Source organism: Rhinolophus hipposideros, assembly GCF_964194185.1.
Source record: "Rhinolophus hipposideros genome assembly, chromosome: 15".
Lineage (NCBI taxonomy): Eukaryota > Metazoa > Chordata > Mammalia > Chiroptera > Rhinolophidae > Rhinolophus > Rhinolophus hipposideros.
Genome location: NC_138061.1, coordinates 67,322,126 through 67,343,719, shown reverse-complemented (window position 1 = coordinate 67,343,719; position 21,594 = coordinate 67,322,126). Strand labels below are relative to the sequence as shown.

The 21,594-nt window shown below is 41.2% G+C and overlaps 1 protein-coding gene across 4 annotated transcripts in view; it reads left to right on the top strand.

Annotated features, from left to right (window-relative positions):
• CSGALNACT2 (chondroitin sulfate N-acetylgalactosaminyltransferase 2) overlaps positions 1-20,999 on the top strand; it is a gene marked incomplete at its 3' end in the record, with an annotated part of 48,002 nt that extends 27,003 nt beyond the window's left edge. For 2 of the 4 annotated variants that reach the window (XM_081074463.1, XM_081074464.1), the window contains exons 6-8: positions 1,933-2,027; positions 11,086-11,167; positions 18,908-20,999. In XM_081074463.1, the coding sequence (XP_080930589.1) occupies positions 1,933-2,027; positions 11,086-11,167; positions 18,908-19,200 (470 nt within the window). Of the gene's footprint in view, positions 1-1,932; positions 2,028-11,085; positions 11,172-18,666; positions 18,793-18,907 lie in introns of those variants that run through there. The other 2 variants (XR_013994991.1, XM_081074465.1) reach the window with 2 other exon arrangements.
• Between the last annotated feature and the right edge of the window lie 595 nt (positions 21,000-21,594).

The following is a 21,594-nucleotide window of genomic DNA, read 5'->3' as shown; positions in this document are numbered from 1 at the left end:
TAAAATGTTAGGTGAGCTGAGTGTAGAATTTAGAATAATGTCAGCACATCCTATATTTTGAATCTAGTTAACTGTGTTTTTTTAAAGTTACATTTGGTGGGGTAGTAGATGGGGGAGAGGGTTTATCACTGTGTGAGGGATATAAATGATGAATGTCTAACTATTACATTGTTTTGTACACCTGAAACTAATAAAAAGTTTTTTAATAAAAAAATAAAATAAAGTTATATTTGTGGCATAATTAACTGGAATGTTAAATAGAAAAATGAAACTTTGTCGCTCTGAAGTTCATAACCCTTGTTCTCTTATGGCCAAATTCCAATGTCGACATTTGAATCCAAATAAACAAATGCAGAGAAATAAAAAAAGTCTTGAAATTAACAAGGAGGAAGCAGCACTTTTCAGAAAAAGTCTAAGCCGATATGTGGAGATGTGTGGGTCAGGAGCACTCTGCCCCAGGCAATTGGCGCCAGTGCAAGCCCATGAGTGCAGAGGTCTACCGTGTTTCCCCGAAAACAAGACCTAGCTGGACAATCAACTCTAATGCGTCTTTTGGAGCAAAAATTAATATAAGACCCAGTCTGGTTTTACTAAAATATAAGACCCTGTCTTATATAATGTAATATAATGTAAGACTGGGTCTTATATTAATTTTTGCTCCAAAATATACATTAGAGATGATTGTCCAGCTAGGTCTTATTTTCGGGGAAACAGGGTAGGTAACCACAGTGCCTGTTTCCGTATTGTGCATTTTGGAATGATTTACTGTATTTTGCTTTATGTTATAGATATTTTTTGAAAATGTATGAGCAAATGATATTTTTATAAATCAAATCTTTAAATGTGAAAAAGTTTTCTGTATTAAAGAATCTGGTAGTGTTTTTTATATAGAACTATTTATATCATACGGATATTACCTTCTTATTAATCTCTTTGGTGTGATAATTGTCAGGAACTCTCTGAGAGCCTAGTGAGTAAATAATGGTTAGGTTTACCTTTGTTACGTCAAACAGCATGAAGTTCAAAATGTGAAAGTTGGAGGAGACGTATTTGCTCAATGTCAAAAGAAATATTTTTATATCCAGAAATAGATTTGTCTCTTGGGAACAGAGCTCCCCACCCCTGAGTGGGTTTTGAGGAAGTTGAGCAGAGCATGTGCTAGGAGTCTTGTAATAAACAGGCCACCAGCTGATTCACAGGGTCCTTGGCTGTCACTGAGCACTTCATATTATCACGTGTGATAGAGGCCAGTCCTAGCAAGGGCTCCCTGTTGAAGGGAGATGGGTGGTTAGCCAGCCTCTAAGGTCCCTCCAGAGCTATCAGTTTGAATGATAATGACAAGGCCTTCGGCAAGGGCTCTGCATCAGGTATTTTTAATTCCAACTTGTCCAAATCTTGTTCAAGTCTATCTTGTTCAAATCTATCTGCAGTTCTATACTTCATTATTTTCTATGTATCTATTCATTGTACAGTATTTGGATTTAGTATTTCTTTGGTTCATTTTGAAGGGTGGATTTAGCATAAGTTTCTAAGTTTCTTGGTGATTACCAGAGGTTAACCTATATCTACTACTGTAATTAGATGAAATATTGAGTAAATAAATGGCTCACCTAATAAATAGCTGAGAAAATACCTTTGTGCATCTTCCCAAAGTGTAGAGAATAAACGTGTGGAGCACTCCTTAGTCTTTTTTTTCTCTTCTTTTGCAAGGTTGTAGTTTTTTAGCCTCACCTACTGATACATTATAAAATCATGTTCATCAAATCAGTAGGGTGTTTAGTAGCCTGAATATTGATAAAACAATAATGATAAAGTAAAATCATACGGGATCAAAGGAAGACTTTAACAAAATATTAATGGATATTGTAATACAAATCAGTCCATCATTTTATGACTTCTTTGTGTGATCTAAATGCATATTTTTATTTATAGGTAAAAAGGTGTTTTACCCTGTGGTGTTCAGTCTTTACAACCCTGCCATTGTTTATGCCAGTCAGGATGTGCCCCCTCCTGTGGAGCAGCAGCTGGTAAGACGCACCGTGTTGGGGAAAGGCCACAAGGATCCCTGCAGTTTCCATTATGCTCATTTCACAAGTAGAAAACAACATTTAGATTAAAAACTGTATTTATTACAAACACATTTTCATAGTCTCTAACCCCTGTAAAATGCTTTCACATTTATTGTTTTAGAATTAAGTGTCATTGTGGAGGGAAAAAGACAAGTTTAGGCCACAGAGAAAAACTTCATGTTCCAGAATGTGAAAATTGTACAGTTTTTTCTGCCAACGTATTTATAGTAATACTAAAAATAAATTTAATTTTAAAATCCTTATTAACTAGAAATTAAAACTACTCAATAAGAAGGAGTAACATACTATAGAAAGTTACTTAGAAAGTCATGGCACGGGAATGTCACATGTCAGAAATTTTAAATAATTTACTTTGTTAGAATCATTTAGATTTACAGAAAAGTTAGAGAGTATAGAGTGTTCTTAGACTTTCCCCTAATGTTAACAGTGTCCCCTAATGTTAGTATCTTATGTAACCATGGTACATTTGTCAAAATTCAGAAATTAATATTGGTAAGTTACTGCTAACTACACTATGGAATGTTTTAGGATTTCACCAGTTTTTCTACTAATGTCCCTTTTCTATTCCAGGATCCAGTACAGGATACTGTATTGCATTTAGCCTAATTTTTTATTGTTAACATAAGAGAAAAGTGGAAACAAATGAACTAAGAAGTCAATGTAAGATATTTTTTAAAAAATGACTCAGAGGGGAAAAAAATAAAGATAAAGACAGAAATCAATGAACCAAAAGTAATAGTTTGACAAATATAGGAGGTTATTCTTTTGTGGAAAAAAAATTTTTTAATCACAAAGTAGGTAGATTTGGGGTAAAAAGGAAAACATTAGAAATTAAAATAAGAAAACACTAAGAGAAATCAGTTTTATATGGTAAGTTTTAAAAGTTCTAAATAAAAGATTTGAGGATTTATAAACCATTAACACGAGCTAAGTTCATGTTAGTATTTTATAAAAGCTCATCTTAGTATTTATAAATAAAAGAGATGGAAGCTCTGAAGAGACTAATTTCTGCTTAAAAAGTTGGAACAGTTATCAAAAAATTACCCTGCAAGTACATAGATCTAATGTGTTACTGGTGAGTTTTTCCAAATTTTCTAAGAACAGGTAATATTAGTAACATATGATCTACCTAATACATTTTATGAGGCCAGTATTATCTTCATACCAACCCCTGGTAAAGCATACACACGCACATGCACAAACACGTGCACACACATGAACACATGCACACACACATAGGCACATACACATACATGCACACGCGCACACATACATCACACCTCTGCCTTATCTGTAGGCTAGTATTATTTAGGAATATAGATACAAATGGGGTCACATGGCAAAGCACCCATATCTGCCTTATCAGACACCCTAAATCCTTTGTAAAAATGAATTATGACGAAAAAGGCATATTAGTAGTGGAAAGTGAGAGAAGTGAAAGGCATATATAATATTAGAAAATGAGAGGTGCCATTAATAGATCAAAATTTTGAGAAATTTCTGTAAAATGGCAGTAGTTGGTATGGGATTGATGGAGGAGAGAACCACCTGGAACATGTTCAGGGGATACTGACAGTTGGGCTGTGTGCATCCTCCGAGCTCACAGAAGACAGAGCAGTGGAGTGTGTGTGCTTCTCTGGGAGTGTGTGCTGAACAGCAGGCATTGCAGAGATTGGCCTGCATGCTGAGGCAGCATGTGTAGCCCTGGAACCAGAAGGGCAGGGCTGGGTCCGGGAATAATGAGCTGTAAGGTGCAGAGGGAGCCCCAGACTACGAGATAGCTGCCAGGCACATTCTGCGGAGACCAGGTTCAGCCCCTCGTCCACTGTTATTGGAGATAGGCCCCTGCAGTCATAGTTAACGCCATGGGCTTTTGAACCATGATTTCTGAACTAAAAGTGAGTAGCAGTTAATGAAGATTAACCAAACACTTGGGGAAAACCAATGCTGAAAGAAAGGCACCAAATTTTAATAAAAAAGTTAACACATGAGATTATGAATACAGATAGAAAACAACTTTAAATATATCTTTAGGGACGTTAGAGAATACCAGACTTATTGCTCAGAAAGGATCAGAACTTAAAAATTATGAAAATACAAAATTCAGTAAATGGGCTGAGTATCAGAATGGTCACTGGTGAAACAAATTTGTAAACTAGAAGACAGGCACTTGGGCACATAAAGACCAAGAGATGACATGACAGAAAAATTGAGACATGGGGAAATAATCTAGAAGTTCCCAAATTGTTTAATAGGAGTTCCAGAAGGGAGAAAACACAGAAAGGAGGAAATGGAAGAAAATTCCAAAGAGCTTAGGTGTTCTGGCATTTGACAAGACAGGTGTTCTGGCATTTGAGGGACAGTCCTGATGGCTTCCAGAGCTATCAAAAATAACAAAACCTAGGTTGTCTATAAAGGAGTAGGAGTCAGATTGCCACTCGCCTTCTTTTTGGTAAAATTGGTGGTAGAAAACAATAGAGCAATACCTTGAACATTCTAAAGAAAAATAACTTTGATTCCAGAATACATATTTGACCTATTCTTTGAGGGCAAAATAGACATTTTTAAACATTGAAGGACTCAAAGTTTACTTTTCACAGCACTTTTCTGGTTCAGCAGAATGAGAAATGAACATATTGAAAGAGGAAAGCCTGAGACTATAAAACACTGGTCAACAACAATCAACGCTGTAAAACTTCTGTTTAAATAATTCTTGATGAAATGTAATAAAATAGAAATAGGAATTGGGAATTTAAAAAGTCAAAGGGTACATGCATACCTGTATTACCTCACTCTGTCCCCCCAGAGGGCCTAGAAGCCGGCACCACAAGAGAAACAAGCACACCCAGCTGCCAGATCTTAGTGTTGGGGCTGGAAGTGGAAGAGCCTGGAGCGTCCTGTAGCTCCAAGAAAGTAAAGAAGCACTCAAGTGACAAAAGGATGGGCGTATGTCAGAGAAACACAGGAGCCTGAAAGGACTCCCAGTGGTAAAGCTGGAACAATTTGAGCAACAAAATAATTAACTTCACTGGATCATAACCCCGAGCATAAAATAAATACGCATGGGTCCATAGTGATACAAAGGAATGAGTGGATAAATAATAATAAATAGTGAGTGGATAGATAGATTGAGAAGAGATTAGATAGGGAAGAAGAGACAAATCTTCCTTACAGAATTCCAAATAACTTAATAGATGCTCCCTTTTCCAGAAGGTGGAGCTAGATGACTAACTTCCAAAGAATTGAGTATGGAAAGAGAAAAACGAACTTTTCAGCGGATAAAACTGGCAGATACCCCCTTGGCCAAGTGAGTGAGGGTTGTCAGTGACGGTCACCAGGGTTGTCGTGCACCCCGATACGATGTGGTAGGGGCACTTAAACTCTGCGGTCTTCCTTCTGGAAACCTATAACTCCAACCTAATCAAGAAAAAAACTTCAGACAAACCTAAAATGAGGGGCATTCTATAAAACACCTGACCAGTACTCCTCAAAGCTTTCTAGAGCTCAAAACCAAAGAAGATTGAGGAACTGCCGATCTTTCAGGAGGCTGAGGAGATGTCCTGGCTAAATGCAGCCAGGTGCCTTGTACTGGAACCTGGGACAGAGGAGGACAGGAAAGGACAAGCTGGTGGGATCAAATCAAGCCTGGCCTTTAGTTCATAGTTACGTGCCAGTCAGTGTTCGTTTTTTCGTTTTGACAAATGTACCTCAGCAAGGTAAGATCATAACATTTAGGGGAAGTTAAAACTAAGTGAGAATTACATGGGAACTCTCTTCACTATTTTTCAACTTTTCTGTAAATTTAAAATTATTCTAAAATATAAAAGTTATTTAGAAGAAAATTATTTGATAAAAAATTGTCAAGATACAAAGGTGAAAAGGAATATAAAAGCATGCTAATATTGTTTGGTTTGAGGGGATATGGGGTAAGGACGATTTAAATGTGGATTCATCCTATATGTTGTATAAAAAAATAAGTGCTTCCACTTCAAGTTCTAGTCTCAACACTTTGTAACCTTTGCAAGTTACTTAACTTTTCTAAGCTTCAGTCTCCTTGTGTAATATTTAAAGATACATTGAAAGTAAATAGGAAATATACCAATAGAAACAAATAGGTAAAGCCTAGTTGGTAATAATTCACAATAAAAATTTAAATAGACAACCTTATTAAGGATAAAAGAGCAGTGCAATGTGTTTTCTTTTCTTGCTGTGAAATTGCTGTATTTAAAAACAGACATGCACATGAGGCTGGCAGGCTGAGGGCTCATCCATCCCTGCCAGTGGTTGGGGTGCAGACAGGTCCTGTGTCAGGAGTGATCAAACAGGTCCAGCTCTCTCCTGAGGAGATCATCAGAGCAGGAGAATAGCAATACACATGATACTGACAACAGTAATTCTCCAAATAGTGAGGGTCCCTTCTATGCCAGCCACTGTTCCCCTGGAGCTCCAAGACCTAGAACCATGTAGGCATGGTAATTGTGCACAAGAATCTTTATTCTGGTAGGAAGAGACAGAAAATAAAACTAATTAACAAACGCCACGCAGATCATTCAGTCAGGCCGAGTGGTGGAGAGTGATTAGGTGGTTTCCGTGGTGAGTTTGGTCAGAAAGGCCTTTCTGAGGTGTGGCTGTTGGAGGGACCATCCGGACAACAGGAAGGAAATTGCTACGTAGTGATCAAGGGAAGGTGGTTCCGGGCAGTAGGAGCAGGGTTTCCTAAGGGGGCTGGAGCCCAGTGGGCGAGGGGCACAGAGCTGGGCCAGGTCCTGGAAAGCATGTTACTCCCAGACAAGGAGTTTTGAATTTTGAGCTAAGAGTGACAGACAGCCTTGAGAGGGTTTTGGTTCTGTGGGGAAACAGATTTGTGTGGCTCCAACTGCAAGTAGCTATTCAGGCTTTTGCAGACCAGAAGAGGTTACTGGCTCAAGTGAGGGTGGCAGTTGTGGAGGAAGGTTTGGGTATGATCTGAAGATGGAGTTGACAGAGATGTGGGGACTGAGGGAAAGACAGGAGTGGCAGGAGGAGAGGTGAGGGGTTGAACATGAGTAGGTATGGGTGTTGTTTATCAAATGTCAAGGGAAGATGCCAGGGTGCCAGTAGGATCCTAGCAGTGCATGAGGGCCAGTGTTGGCGATCGCTGCACCCCACGTACTTGGGAGAAAGGCATGCAAAAAGGCAGTAAAATATTAGCAGTTAGGGATTGTGCATGATTTGAGTTTCTGTCTACTTTCTTCAGTGGAAATGTATTGCTGTAAAAGTCAAACAAAACCAAGGACTCCTTTCCCCAAGTCTGATAATGCTTGAAGAGTTTTTAGAGAAACTGAATTATAAACAGTCATATTATTTGTGAGATCAGAATTGACATGGGGTAGAAATGTCAAAGTCGGTGTTTTGTTTTAATACTTTGCACCAGGGTTATATTTTGACTAAGGAGACAAGAATATTAGAGTTTAGTCTTTGTTTTGCCATAAAAATTATGCCTCTATACATTTATTTATTCATTGAACAAATATTTGTTGACAATCTCCCATGTGCCTGGCATTGTTCTAGGTGCTGCGGATATAGCAGTGATCGAAATAACAAAAAGTCCTGCCTTCTAGGAGCTTTACATTCTAGAAGGGGAAGTAGCCCTTCTTGGAAAAACAAATAGAAAAATAAAATGTGTACCTCATGTGTTAGCTCCAGCTTGAGCCAAATCCTCCATGCTGCCTGGTGCATTCTGTTTTCCATTCGGGTCTCCCATTCCTCACTGCAGCTTTTCAGACTGTCCCCACTCTTCTCAAAACTGTGTCCTCTACAGACCTCCATATTCCTTGTATCCCTGCTGTATGCAGGAGTTGCCATGTGGCTGCTCCGCAGATCACGCAGATTCATTATGTCCAGAACCCTGCTCCACATCGTTCCGTCTGGGCCGGCCCTGTTCCTGTGCCCCTACCCTTGGGGGTGGCACTGTCACATGCCCACTGCTTAGGACGGCAGCCTGCCCTCATCCTCGGTTGATCCTTCCCTCTCGCCCCCCTCTCCTGCCTGTTCAGTTACTTGCTGACTTCTGTCAATTCTGTGTCCTAAATCCTGATTACATCCACCCAGATTTTTCTTTCTCTGCATACCACTATGTTGTACACCACCAGCTTCCCATTCCCACATTATAACTGTTCCCTCTTAACCAGCCTCCCTGCCTCCGTTCTTGCCAACTCTTCTCTATACTCCAGCCAGAGTGATCTTCCGAAAACATCCTCTGATCACATTATTACTTCTGTCATGACTCTTCAGAGAATTCCCCTTAGGATGAAGCCCAAACCATGTGACCAGGCACACACAGTTCTCTGGGATGTGGCCCTAGGGACCCTTGAGGCCAGGGGTCAGCAGTGTGTGGCCTACATTTGTCCTGCTGCCTATGTCTGTATGACCCATAAGTTATGAATGGCTGAAAAAGTATTGTTTAAAATGATATTTCATGGCATGTGAAAATTGCATGAAACACAGAAGTCAGTGCTGATAAGTGAAGTTAATGGGAACACACATGCTCATTTGATTACTTTCTGTCGGGGACTGCTTTCACACTAAGGAGGCAGGCTTGAGTGGTCGCAGCAGACTGTTCTGCAGAGTCTAAAATATTCCTACCAAGTCTTTACAGGAAGTGTTTGCTGGTCTACACTGTGGGCACCTCTCCTCCTGACTCTAGTGTCTCATCCTCCATCCTTACCCACAGTGCTCTCTGCCATCTCCAGGCCTTTGCACAAACTGTTCTCTTTCCTGGATCTTTCCCTCCACACATCTCACACTTGGCTAACTCCTATTCTTTCTCAGATCCCAGTTGCAGTTTCGTTTCTTTGAAGAAGCTCTCAGAATGCTGCAATTGGGACGGCGTGCCTCTGTCTCCTTCCGTCGTCCTCCTAATGTCCACGTCCTCACTTCCCTCTGCAGCCCACTCAGACTCCGTGGTGAGTCCTTACCACCGCTTCTGGGCTATAATCACCTCCCTACCCCTCACTCCGACAGGGTTCTCTCTGAGAACCCCAGCCTGGTGAAGGGCAACTGTCAGCCAGGCCCGGAGCAGTGGGATGTGCAGGGTAAGAAACAGCCCACTGCACGGCCTTGCTGTACATAGCACAGGCCTCAAGGCTCCCAGGCCGCCCCACAGCCTGCGTCTCATCCTAGCCCGATGTCCGTCCTCCAAGCCAGCCACCCCTCCCCCTTGCGCCTCCCAGTACCCCTCACCTCTTCACTCCCCACATAGCTTGCATCATATTTCACTTAGAAAACAGAAGCAATGGATGTTCACTTCCTTAACGAGACCCAGCTGCCTAACTGCCTGTCACATCCTCAGCCTCTCTCCATTCCCAGTGAAGGTGCCACCCATGTCCCTTTATAAGGCCAGCCTTACCTTCTCCGTTCAACTAGAGCTCATCACCTAAACAGGACTCCCCCTAGCCATTCTTCACTCCTATCCTGACATTTTGTCCCTTCTAGAGCATTACCATAAGCATACAAAAATACTAAACTACCACTAACCTCTTAAAAACATCAGTAGTCCTTCTCAGCCTCAGGGTCTCATTCTTTGCTGTTTGTCAGACACTCCAGGCAGGCTCCTGCCTCAGAATGTGGCACCTGCTGCTCCCTCTCCTTGAGTGACGGCCAGGTACTTGCATAGCCCACCCCCTTATGTCACCAGGGTCCCTGCTCACACATCACCTCCTCAGAGGCCTTTTGTAGCCATTCTATCCAAAATAGGCTTGCTTTGTATCATGCTCCCCCGTTGTCCCACTGTTTTTCTTTCCAGCGTGTATGCCCACCTGAGATGTTTGTTTGTGTGTTTGTTTGCTATTTTCCCATCAAAATGAAGTCTCTGTGGTGGTGGAGACTTTGTCACCTCTGTTCATTGCTGTGTCTCAGCTCCTAGAACCATGTCCACAGTTGAAACACTTGTTGAATGTGTGAGTAACGTAAAGGAGGCTTATCAGGCTTCAACTTTTACTTGATTCTGAGGACTCAGTACCATCAGTTCCAATTTTCTTTCTCTGCTTAGACTTCAATGGTGACAGCTTCATTTTAAAGCTGGTTTCCCTCGTAGTGGAAAAGGACTGTAACTGTTCCAAACATCACATCTACACCCTATACGGGAGGATGGCAAACTTATTCTGTAAAGAGCCGCATAGAAGATATTTTGGGCTTTGCGGGCCATACAGTCCCTTGGCAATTATTCAGTTCTGCCATTGTATCACGAAAGCAGCCAGAGACCATTAGTAAACAAATGAGTGTGCTGTATTCCAATAAAATCAGTTACAAAACCCAGCAGCACGTCATGTTTAGTCCGGAGGCTGTAGGTTGCAGACTCCTGCCCTACACCATCCAGAAAGAACAAATGTCTTTTCTAGTAGCTCTCTCAGAAAAACAACAGAGCTTTGTTTTCCAAAATTTCCTACAATCCTCCCCTTGTAGCATGCTGACCTGAATTTTGTCTAATGCCTATTAATGAACCAATTCCTACAGTTAGTGGGGTGAGACTGTCACACTGGTATACAGAGTCCTTATGACCCAGTCTGAAGCTCCAGGTGGAAGGGACCTCCGTGAAGCTCAGGGACTGTGTGGGGCCAGAACTTTCCACAGTCAGAAAGGGGGCAGGGGAGTGGGAGCTGGGTGGGCACCCAGTAAGGCACACTGTTCAGAACGGTGTGTGCAGCTGTTGTCCTCCTAGAATAGAACGTAAGCCCCTTGAGGTCAGGCACCACACTGATTATTGGTAACCTCGTCTTGCACCGTGTACATGGTTTGAATTCAGTTAAATTAAAAATGGCCAGAATCCTTTCTTATGGGAATTACTATATATTTTTTTGGTTTTATAAGGATTTAATAATATAAATGCATGTTATTATCAGTCACGTTAGTGACAAGAAAAATTATTTGGGAAGTATTTAACATTTCTCATTGTTAATTAAAACTTTTTGTAGTTCTGGAGGCATTAAATTGATCTTTTTTTACCCCCTAACTTAAGGTTCACAAAAAGGACTCTGGCTTTTGGCGAGATTTTGGCTTTGGAATGACTTGTCAGTATCGATCAGATTTTCTGACCATTGGTAAGTATACCTTACATTTAAAGATAGAATTTTATCAATTTACTGTATTACTTTTTGGCATTTTTCTAAAAGGTCTCAGATTTGAGTATTTTCTTATTAAATTATGAATGCCTGAGATTAGCTGAAAAGAGGAATCTGGAGATATGAAAGGCAAAGTGAATTTTTCCGTATTGTCTTTGATTAGCAGAAATGAAGCCATAAAGACAAAATGAAAGTGTAGTGTCATTTTGTTTCTTTAAAATCAAAACACTAGTTTTTACAAACATCCGTGGGACTTGTTACTCATATTTTCAGTTGATTTTTCTTACAAAAGATAAATTTGGTGGTGTACTCATGGACTGTTACAGCAGGAGTAATGTTGGCTTATCTAGTCCAAGGACCTTCATATTTTTTATTTAGAGATGAAAGCCCCTTTAGTTGTCTATTGAACTTGTATACAAAATCCCAGGATTTAAAACAAATGAAAAAAAACAGCTGCTCTCTAGTTCTGGTTGAAGTTGAAGTGGGGTACTTGGGGGGCACTGGCTTAGTCATCCACTCCCCTAAACCAGAGAAGACTGTGATCTAAGCTTCCTGTCCAACCCAGATCCAGTTTTACTCAGCAGAAAATAAAGATCAGAGCATAGTTTCAGAAAGCAGCCTGAGACTTCTGGTCAAGATGGCGGAATAGGTAAATGCTATAATTGCCTCCTCCTGTAACCACCCCAGAATCGCAACTAAATTATAGAACAACCATCTTTGAAAAACACCTGAAGACAAGCTGAACAGAAGTCTTGTAAGTAAGAATATAAAGAAGAAGGAACATGGAGACTGGTGGGAGGGGGCAGAGATAAGAAGTGGACTGTTCCCACCCCCATGTGTGGTGGTTAAGAATCAGGAGGGATATCTTGGCTGCAGAGGACCCCTCTGAGGAGCGAGGGGTCCCGGCCCCACACCAGGCTCCCCAGCCTAGAGCACCAGTTCTGGGAAGAGGAGTCCTGACAACATTTGGCTGTGAAAATCTGGGGATTCTGTCCAGATGAGATGGAGGGCTGCTGGAGTCCCAAGAGTTTTTTTTAAAGGGCCAACGCACAGACTTGCTCACTGACGGACTCACTTGTGCTTAGCTCCAGTGTTAAGACAGCAGCTTAAACAACACCAGGGACATACGGGGAGGAACTGATTTGTTTGGCCGCAGGGTGAGGACTGGAGGGGCAGCTCTGTCCTTGACAGAAGTGCTGGCAGGCACCATTGTTCCTTTCTTGAGCCCTCCCCTACCCAGGTGAAGGCAGGCTCCAAATCTGAGTCTCCATTAACCTGGCTAATACTACTCACCTCACCCTGGTGATTCCCTGCGACTCTGCCCCATCCAACTTGTACACAAGCCTGAACTACTTTCAGCGCCTGTTCCTCACAAGCTGCTGACCTGAGCCCGCACTGCAGATACCCTAAAATCTTTGGGAAGTCCACAAACCCCTGACAAGCAGCTCCTGGCCTCAGTGTGCCCTGTACCTTTTGCTAAGCTGCCTCCGGCCCAGCACTAGTGGCAGCCAGCCTCAGTTCACAGCATAGCCTCTCCCAGGGGCCTACAAACCAAGCACAGGCAACTGCCAACCACAGATCACTTTGTAATTCCTACCTGGTGGCCCCAGGCCAGAAACAGGCAGCAACTGACCTGGGCCTCACTAGAGCCCCAGGCAAGAGGCCCCAGAACCAACACACCTGGTGGCCAGCTTCAGACCAACCAGAGCACCACCCATTTAGCTCCATAAATAACATACATACCCAAAGGATAGACTCAGCAGGCATTAGAGCCCAGCAACAGCGAATCCCACTTCATGGGGTCATCCTCCACACAACAGCTTATCCACTATGGTTATGGCCAGTCCTCACAGCCAGTTAGCCTGAGGGTCAATCCCACCCACTGATTGCTGCCAACAGCAATCAAGGCTCAACTACAACAGGAGTACACACATACCCCACAAAAGGGACACACCTGGAGCATGCAGCTCATGTGATCAGAGAGACTGCATCATTGGGCCCCACAAGACACTTACCACATAAGGCCACCCTGCCATGACTGGAGACATAGCAGATCTACCTAATATGTAGAAATAAACATAGGAAGGCAGCCAAAGTTAGGAGACAAAGAAACAGGTCTCAAATGAAAGAACAGGACAAAAGTCCAGAAAAATAACTAAACGAAATGGAAGCAAGCAACATACCAGGTGCAGAGTTCAAAACACTAGTTATAAGGATGCTCAGTGACTTTAGGGAAAGAAGAATAGACGAATTCAGTGAGAACTTAGAGAGGAACCATAAAAAAACACCAGTCAGACATGAAGAATACATTAACTGGAATGAGGAATACATTAGATGGAATCAACATGAAGCAGAAGATTAAATCAGCAGTTTGGAAGACAGGGTAGCAGAAAACACCCAATTAGAACAACAAAAAAGAAAAATAGTTTTTTAAAATGAGGGATGTGGTGTGTGACAAGGGGACTCTTGGACATCACCACACATAACAGCATCATAGAGGTGTCAGGAGAAGAGAGAGAACTAGAGATTGAAAACCTATTTGAAGAAATAATGAATGAAAATTTTCCTAACCTGCTGAAGGAAATAGATACACAAGTCCAGGAAGCGCAGACAGTCCCAAACAAGATGAACCCAAAAAGTCCCACAGCAAGACACATCACAATTAAAATGCCAAAAATTAAAGAAAAGGATGTTAAAAGCAGCCAGAGAAAAGCAGTTACCTGCAAGTGTGAGATCACCTAAGACTATCAGCTGGTTTCTCAACAGAAACTTTGCAGGCCAGAGGGATTGGCATGAAATATTCAAAGATGATGAAAAGCAAGGACCTACAACCAAGAGTAGTTCACCCAGCAAGGCTATCATTTAAAATTGAAGGACAGATAAAGAACTTCCCAGACAAGAAAGAGCTAAAGGAGTTCATCACCACCAAACCAGTATTACAGGGAATGTTAGAGGGACTTGTTGAAGGAGGAGGAAAAGAAAATCAAAAATATGAATAATAAAATTGCAGTAACTACATACTTAGCAGTAATTACTTTAAATGTAAATGGATTAAATGCTCCACTCAAAAGACATAGGAGGGCTGAATGGATAAGAAAATAAGATTCTTACATATGCTGCCTACAAAAGACTCACTTCCGATCTAAAGTAACCCAGAGACTAAAGTAAGGGGACTGAAAAAGATATTTCGTACAAATGAAAACAAAGAAAGCTGGTATAGCAGTACTCAATATCAGACAAAACAGACCTTAAAACAAAGGCTATATAACAAGAGACAAAGGACATTTGATATACAGTAGCCAAGATATGGAAGCCACCTAAGTGTCCATTGATAGACAATTAGATAAAAAAGATGTGGTAGATACATAGAATGGAATATTACTCAGCCATAAAAAGAATGAAATCTTACCATTTGTAACAACATATATAGACTTAGAGGGTATTATGTTAAGTGAAATAAGTCAGAGAAAGACAACCATATGAATGGTTATATGGGGAATCTAGAAAAGAAAATAAATGAACAAACAAAACAAATAAACTCGCAGATACAGAGAACAAACTGACAGTTACCAGATGGGAGGGGGATTGGGAGGCTGGGTAAGAGTAAAGGGATTAAGAAGTACAAATTTGCAGTTACAAAGAGTCACAGGAATGTAAAGTATAGTATAGGAAATATAGTCAATAATATTGTAGTAAAACTGTTTGGTGTCAGGTGGGTACTAGACTTATTGGGGGGAATCACTGTATAAGTTATATAAATGTCTAACCACTATACCTGAGACTAATATAATATTGTCAATTGTAATTGAAAACTTTCAAAAACAATGCTTTTTAAATAACAGCCACCCCACCCCCCACCAAAGGAAAGCAGGCTGAAACCTCATCATTCAGTGTCTGCCTTTCCAGAGCATTAAGAATATATGTAATATATTTTGTAATACGTATGTATACATACATATTTCTTAATATTTTATAATAGAATATATTTTATGTGTTTTTGATCCATATTACATTAATTTTTATAATCAGCCATTTGTTTTGGAAATTCCTCCACTTGTCTTTTTATCATTACAACACTTGAATAATGGAAAATCAGCAAATAGCGATAAAGACTATTAAATGAAACTAATGCCCTTTGCACTGGTTTCTTGCTTATTAATGAAACAGTAAGGATCCATCACTGCTTTCTGATCTCTTTCTCACTGCTCCTGTCTCATTGTCTTCTCCTCAAACTCCTGTTAGACGTATGTGGGTGCAGTTAAGGATGTCTCACATTTTTCTGAGACGGTTCATTTTTCTTCACTCTTTTCTCTCTGTTCTTTGGATTGCATAGTTTGAATTGATTTATCTACAGTTTACTGATTCTTTTGTTAGTTCAGATCTGCTGTCTAGCTGCTCTAATGAATTTTTTCATTTGAATTAATATTTTTTACCTCTAGAATTTCCATTTGGTCCTTTTTTATATAAAATGTCTATCTCTTTATTAATATCTGATGAGATACTGTCATCTTACCTTCTGTTACTCCTGTAAACATTGTTTCTTTGAACATATTATAATGGTTGTTTTGCAATCTTTGTTAAAACCGACAATCTACAGGCAGTTTCTGTTGCCTGCTTTTTTTTCTGGTATATGGGACACACTTTTCTGTTTCATTACATGCCTCATAATTTCTTTTTCAAAAACTGGACATTTTAGGAAATATATTGTGTTGGTTCTGGATATTGATTCCCGCCTGCCTCCAGGGCTTGTTTTTTGTTTTGTTTCTGCTTGTATATTTATTTATTGACTTGGTTTTACTGTTTTAGTGCATGCTGTCTCCTCCCCCTCCACCCCTCAGCAATAGGAAGCCGCCAGTGTCACTCCTCAGGGCATGTACTGTCGTCCAGGAGACTGGACTGAGCAGGGCTCCATCTCTCCAGGCCTGTGTTGGTGTCACACCCACCTGTGAGGCTCCACTTTTTGCTTGCTCTCTTGTTGTTGACGGTGCTCTGGAGTATAAATTGGTCCACAGTCTGAGCCAACTAAATTGAGCCCTTTTGCAGGTTAGTTTTTGAGGCAAGTCTTCGAGATTTGTTCAGACCCCAGGACGGTACCTGTCTCTTTCCCTGTTTCTCTCCGATAAACTAGCTGGCCTACATTTTAGCTTATTGCTCTGATGGAGCCACCAGCCTTCTCTTCATTGTTACCACCAAAGTAGCCATTACTCCTAAGAGCCCCCTTAGGCTTGAACTTCTGCACACTCTGTTTCAAATAAAGTCAGTTCCTTTGTGAAGAGCTTTGGAACAGGTTTTTCTTACGGACTGCCTCTGCCCCTGGGAAAAATCTCTCAGCCTCTGCTGAGAGCTAGGGTGGCACATCTCTCAGAGTGACACCCCTGCCTTAGGAGCAGCACACTGGGGGGGTGGGGGGGCAGAAGGTCCCCACTCCCCCCTGGAGTGGAGCCTCTACCCTAGGACTGTGCTGGGTAAGAAAGGCAGCCCCTGCCCTCTCAGCTACACTGGTTTGGACCTTAGCGTTCCATCTGGGAGCTTCTGTTCCTTTCTCTTTCCTTCTGGTTGTCCCATTACACATATGTTACACCTTTTGTAGTTGCCCCATAATTCTTGGATGTTTTTGGATATATTTTTGGAATCCTTGGATATATTCTGTTCTATTTTTGTTGGTTTATTTTGTCAGTATTCTTTGTCTTTGATTTTCAGTTTTAGAAGTTTCTGTTCACATGTCCTCAGAGATTCTTTCCTGGGCTAGTTCCAGTCTAGTACCCTAATGAGCCCCTCAGAGGCGTTCTTCATTTCTGTTACGTTGTTCCTTATCTTTAGCATTTCTTTCTGATTCTTTCTTAGAATCTTTCTCCCTCTCTCTCATTCTCTCCCCTTACACTACTCATCTGTTCTTGCATGTTGTCTGCTTCCCCATTAGAGCCCTTAGCACAGTAAAAATAGTTTTAAATTCCAAGCCTGATAATCCCAATATCCCTGCCATATGTGAGCTGGTTCTGATGCTTGCTCTGTCTCTTCAAACTGTTTTTTGCCTTTCAATATGCCTAGTTTTTCTTCATAGCCAAACATGATGTACTAGGTTAAGGGAAGCACAGTGAATAGGTCTTTAGTAATGTGGGAGAACAGGATGTATTCTCTGGTCCTATGATTAGCCCTCAATCCTTCAGGGAGCCTGTGTGTCTGGGCCATGACCTTCACATGTGTTTTCCATACACTGCCCTCACCTTGGGTGGGACAGCATTGCTAAAGTGGGGTGGTGTTGGGTGTATCCCTTTCCCCGGGCAGGTTAGACTCTGGTAAAATCATTTCTTCTATGACTGGTTCCCTCGGATTTGTCCCCTGAGCCTCTAGCAATTCCTCAGTTACCGTTGAGATTTTCCTACCCAGCACTAGTTCCCCTGGAGAGCTCTAGTGAGTTTCTGCCCTAATAGTTGTACTTCTGTCCTACCCACCTATCACATCTCTTCAATTTGGGGGGCAGCAATTTGCCCTGTGACCTTATTTCTCTAAAGGGTCTAAGAAGAGTTGTTGACTTTTTCATTTGTTCAGCTTTTTAAATTCATTGTTAGGATAGAGTGTTGACTTCTGAGCTCTGTACATGCTAAATCAGAAACTGGAAGTGCCCCATTTATTTTAAGTATCTCTTCCATCCCTCGCATTTGAAGAGCATTTTCGTATCTACAAGGAAGAAAAGGCGAGTTGTATCAGACACAGCATTTAGTATAGCTGTGACTATTTAAAGTAATACTTTTTAGAGATCTTAGCATTACTGTTATCTTGTGAGTGTGAAATTAAGTGGCATAGAATTATTTGACAGAAGACATAATTTGGAAACCTAGCTCTTTATCAAAGAATTAACTTTTCTCAGCTTTTAAGAATCTTTCGTAGCTCTGCAGAAACTCCAAGTGGTTTATGTTCTCCATGCTTCTCCATGTTTATCAGCTTGAACTAGTGTCAGCTTCACCTTCCATTTCATGTGCGTGCTCTAGCTAGCCCTCTGCTCCACCAGTCGTTCTAGTCAGGTCGTAAGGACTCCTGTGCTACCAGGCCCACTTGCTTCTTGTTACGTTCTTAAGTGAGCAGTGCACACTTGACCATTTCTTCCTGAAGACACTCTCTTCACTCACTCGACTCCTGTGACCACACGTTCTCTAGGGTTCTCTCGCTCCCTTGGGCCGTCTCTCAGTCTCCTCTGCCAGCTTAACTTTCTCTTCTTATTTAACCTCTAGATATTGGCGTTTCTTAGCATTTAAACCTAGGTTCTGTTTTCCTCCTGAACTCTAGAAATTTCATTCATTCCTGTGGCTTTAAATCATTGTGTGGCCATTCTCAAATTTATGTCTCCAGCTTCTTCTGTTTTCCCCTCTGGAAAGTGACCTAGAAGAATTTGAGTCTCAAAGAATAGAAAGGAAACATTATAAAACATCAAGGGTGGTGAGATTGTGGATGATTTAGATTTCCTTCTCTTCTGACTGTAGATTTTCTATGGAACTTTTGAAGGTTACAAAGCAGTCACAAATATTAATGTCAAAGCAGCCCTCTCAGTGATAGACCTCGACCTGCTAACTGGATGCCCAAAGCAGGACACCCGTCCGCAGCCTGAGGTATCGGGGCCGTACTCCATGCCTCCCACCGCAAGCAGCATGTTTAAATCTTACTGGGTTTGGCCATGCTCTGGCTGCCAGGCACTTACTTACAGTATCAGTTTTGATCCTGCAGGTGGATTTGACATGGAAGTGAAAGGCTGGGGTGGAGAAGACGTCCACCTTTATCGAAAATACCTGCACGGCGACCTGATTGTGATCCGGAGCCCGGTGCCTGGCCTTTTCCACCTCTGGCACGAGAAGCGCTGTGCCGACGAGCTGACGCCGGAGCAGTACCGCATGTGCATACAGTCCAAGGCCATGAGCGAGGCCTCTCACTCACACCTGGGGATGCTGGTCTTCCGGGAGGAGATAGAGGCCCATCTCCGCAAGCAGGCGTACAGGACAGACGGCGAGGCGGGGGGCTGACGTCGCCGTGACACCTGGCCTGACACAACCAGCCCTACATATTTAGCCTTAATCCCAGTTCCAGACTCAGCGCCCACCTCCTTCAGAGAAGTCACGCTGACCTTTTGTGTTCTTTCTGACATTACTTTATTTCAGCAGTTTAACTACATGAGAGAAGAAACACCAAGTGTTTCAATGCAGAGCCTGTGTTTTGTAAGAATACTGCACTATGGAATCACTGACAAATGGAAACCTGGGGTTTGTCCCACAGGTAGTGTTGAGTTCGTTCCTACCCTGTGCCTGTGTTCTGCTGTGTCCTGCTGGCATCTGGGCCAAGAGGCGTGTCCTGCTGCTGGCGGGTCAGGCGCGCCCACCCTGCAGAGTGTCCGGTGTCATGCTGCAGTGTGTGGCCCAGCTTCCCCATCTGCCGGGCACTGAGTCAGCCTGTTTGGTTTCTAAGTGGACATCTCTGGTCAGTTGCTTGAAGAATCCTTTTTTCACTGAAGCAGAGGATAATTAAATGACAACTCTGGAATCCCCAACCAACCAAGAGAAAACAGAAACAAAGGACCCTTAACGTAATGTTGCTTAGCCCCCTGAATGTTTTAAACAAATGGGTAATAGTAGGAAATACTTAGGTTAGAATCTATGTCTTGATTAAAAATATAAAGTATTACTACCTTGCAGCATGGTCAGGATTAGAAGTCAAAGTTGCTGTAGACTGCTTTGGACAAACCGAACATAACATGGAAATGTCTTTAGCAGAACATTGAAGTGTGTTGGCGCGCAGGACACTGGTGGTGTCTCCGTGAGCCTAGGCTCTGGCAGGGCCTCCTGTGGGGGGTGCTTCCGAACAGAGAGCATAGCATGGGGCTGTGTGCTTTTGCTTTGTATGTCTCACTTAGCATGCATCCATATGTATTTATTACCTTTTCTCTTAGTATGTTAATATATGCCACATCTGTATTTGTGTTGTTATAATACTTTGAGAGTTTCACTGAAGGAAGGGAAAAACAAAATTTAATGAGGTATACCGTAAAATCACACTGATTTAAGAAAAGGGGAGTAGGGAAGGTAGTATGAATGGAAATCTGAATTACAGAATGTTTTAGAGATATATATTAGTTGCAGATAGAATGGTTTTAATTGAGGTATAAATTATATTAATGAGATAATATGAATAAGAAGTTATATTCAGATAGGACTATACTATGTTATTTATCATAGATCTTTTACCATAGGGTCAATTGCTGGATCCAGAAATTGGTGATATGGTAAAAGGCATACATAGATTTTTGAACCCTTGGATTTTGAAAGGGAACTCTGTCATATTCTTTCTATTTGTATATAAACCCCTGAAAATTCACAAAAGAAAAAGCATTACTCTTTTTGGCTCAGTAAATCATACGGTCTGAAATATAAATGCCAAATTTCTCGGTGCTACATGAATTCAATTTTACAATAACTTACTAATTATTCTTTCAAGATTTTTTAAGTTGGGGTAGCACTTAGGCTTTTTTTTTAAGATGTGTAAAATGTTCTCTGCAAAATTATTCAGATCATTGTCTCCTTTTATATACAAGTATTTATTAAGAAGACCAGTGAATTACAGTATTTAAAATGAGGGAACCTAATTATTTTTAAAGGAAAGATGCAACTTATTTTTTGACAGAATTAAATGATTGTACCTTTTCTCCTGTTTTTTTTTTTTAATATAAACTAGCTTTTAGTTTAAAGATGGAAGCTAAGCAATGGAAACATTACTATGTATTTGACATTAAACAGTACCAATAAAGTATTTTATTACCAAAAGTTAAATGAAAATGTGGTAAATTAATTTCTTTTCTATTGTAAAGTATCCTGTGTACAGCACGTGTATAACATGTAATTGTGTACTTTAAAGAATATGAAAGGACATCAGATACCCAGTTAAGATACAGACGGTTACTAGTGAAAGGCCTCTGTGTGCCCCTTCTCAATCATACCCTCACTCTCTCAAGAATAATCACTGTCCTGATTCTGTGGTAACTTTTTATTTGTTTTTCTTAGTTTTCCCAATTGTGTATGGATCTCTACCCAATGGACTGTTCAGTTTTGCCTGTTTTTGAATTTATATACATATTATTTCATTATATATTTTTAACTTTCAGTATTTTTGAAGTTCACCCATGTTAATCTCAAAACTCATTTTTATTACTGACTAGTATTCTACTATGTGAATATGGTCATGTGCTGCACTACGTCATTACGTCACTGACAGACCACACACACCACTGTGGCCTCGTAGGATCATCATGGAGCTGAGACATTCCCGTCACCAGTGATGCGGAGGCCAGAACCACTGCGTGGGTACCAGGGAGCACAGCACTGCCTGCTGAACCAGAATGTTTCCTGAAAGCTTACTGTAATGCCTCA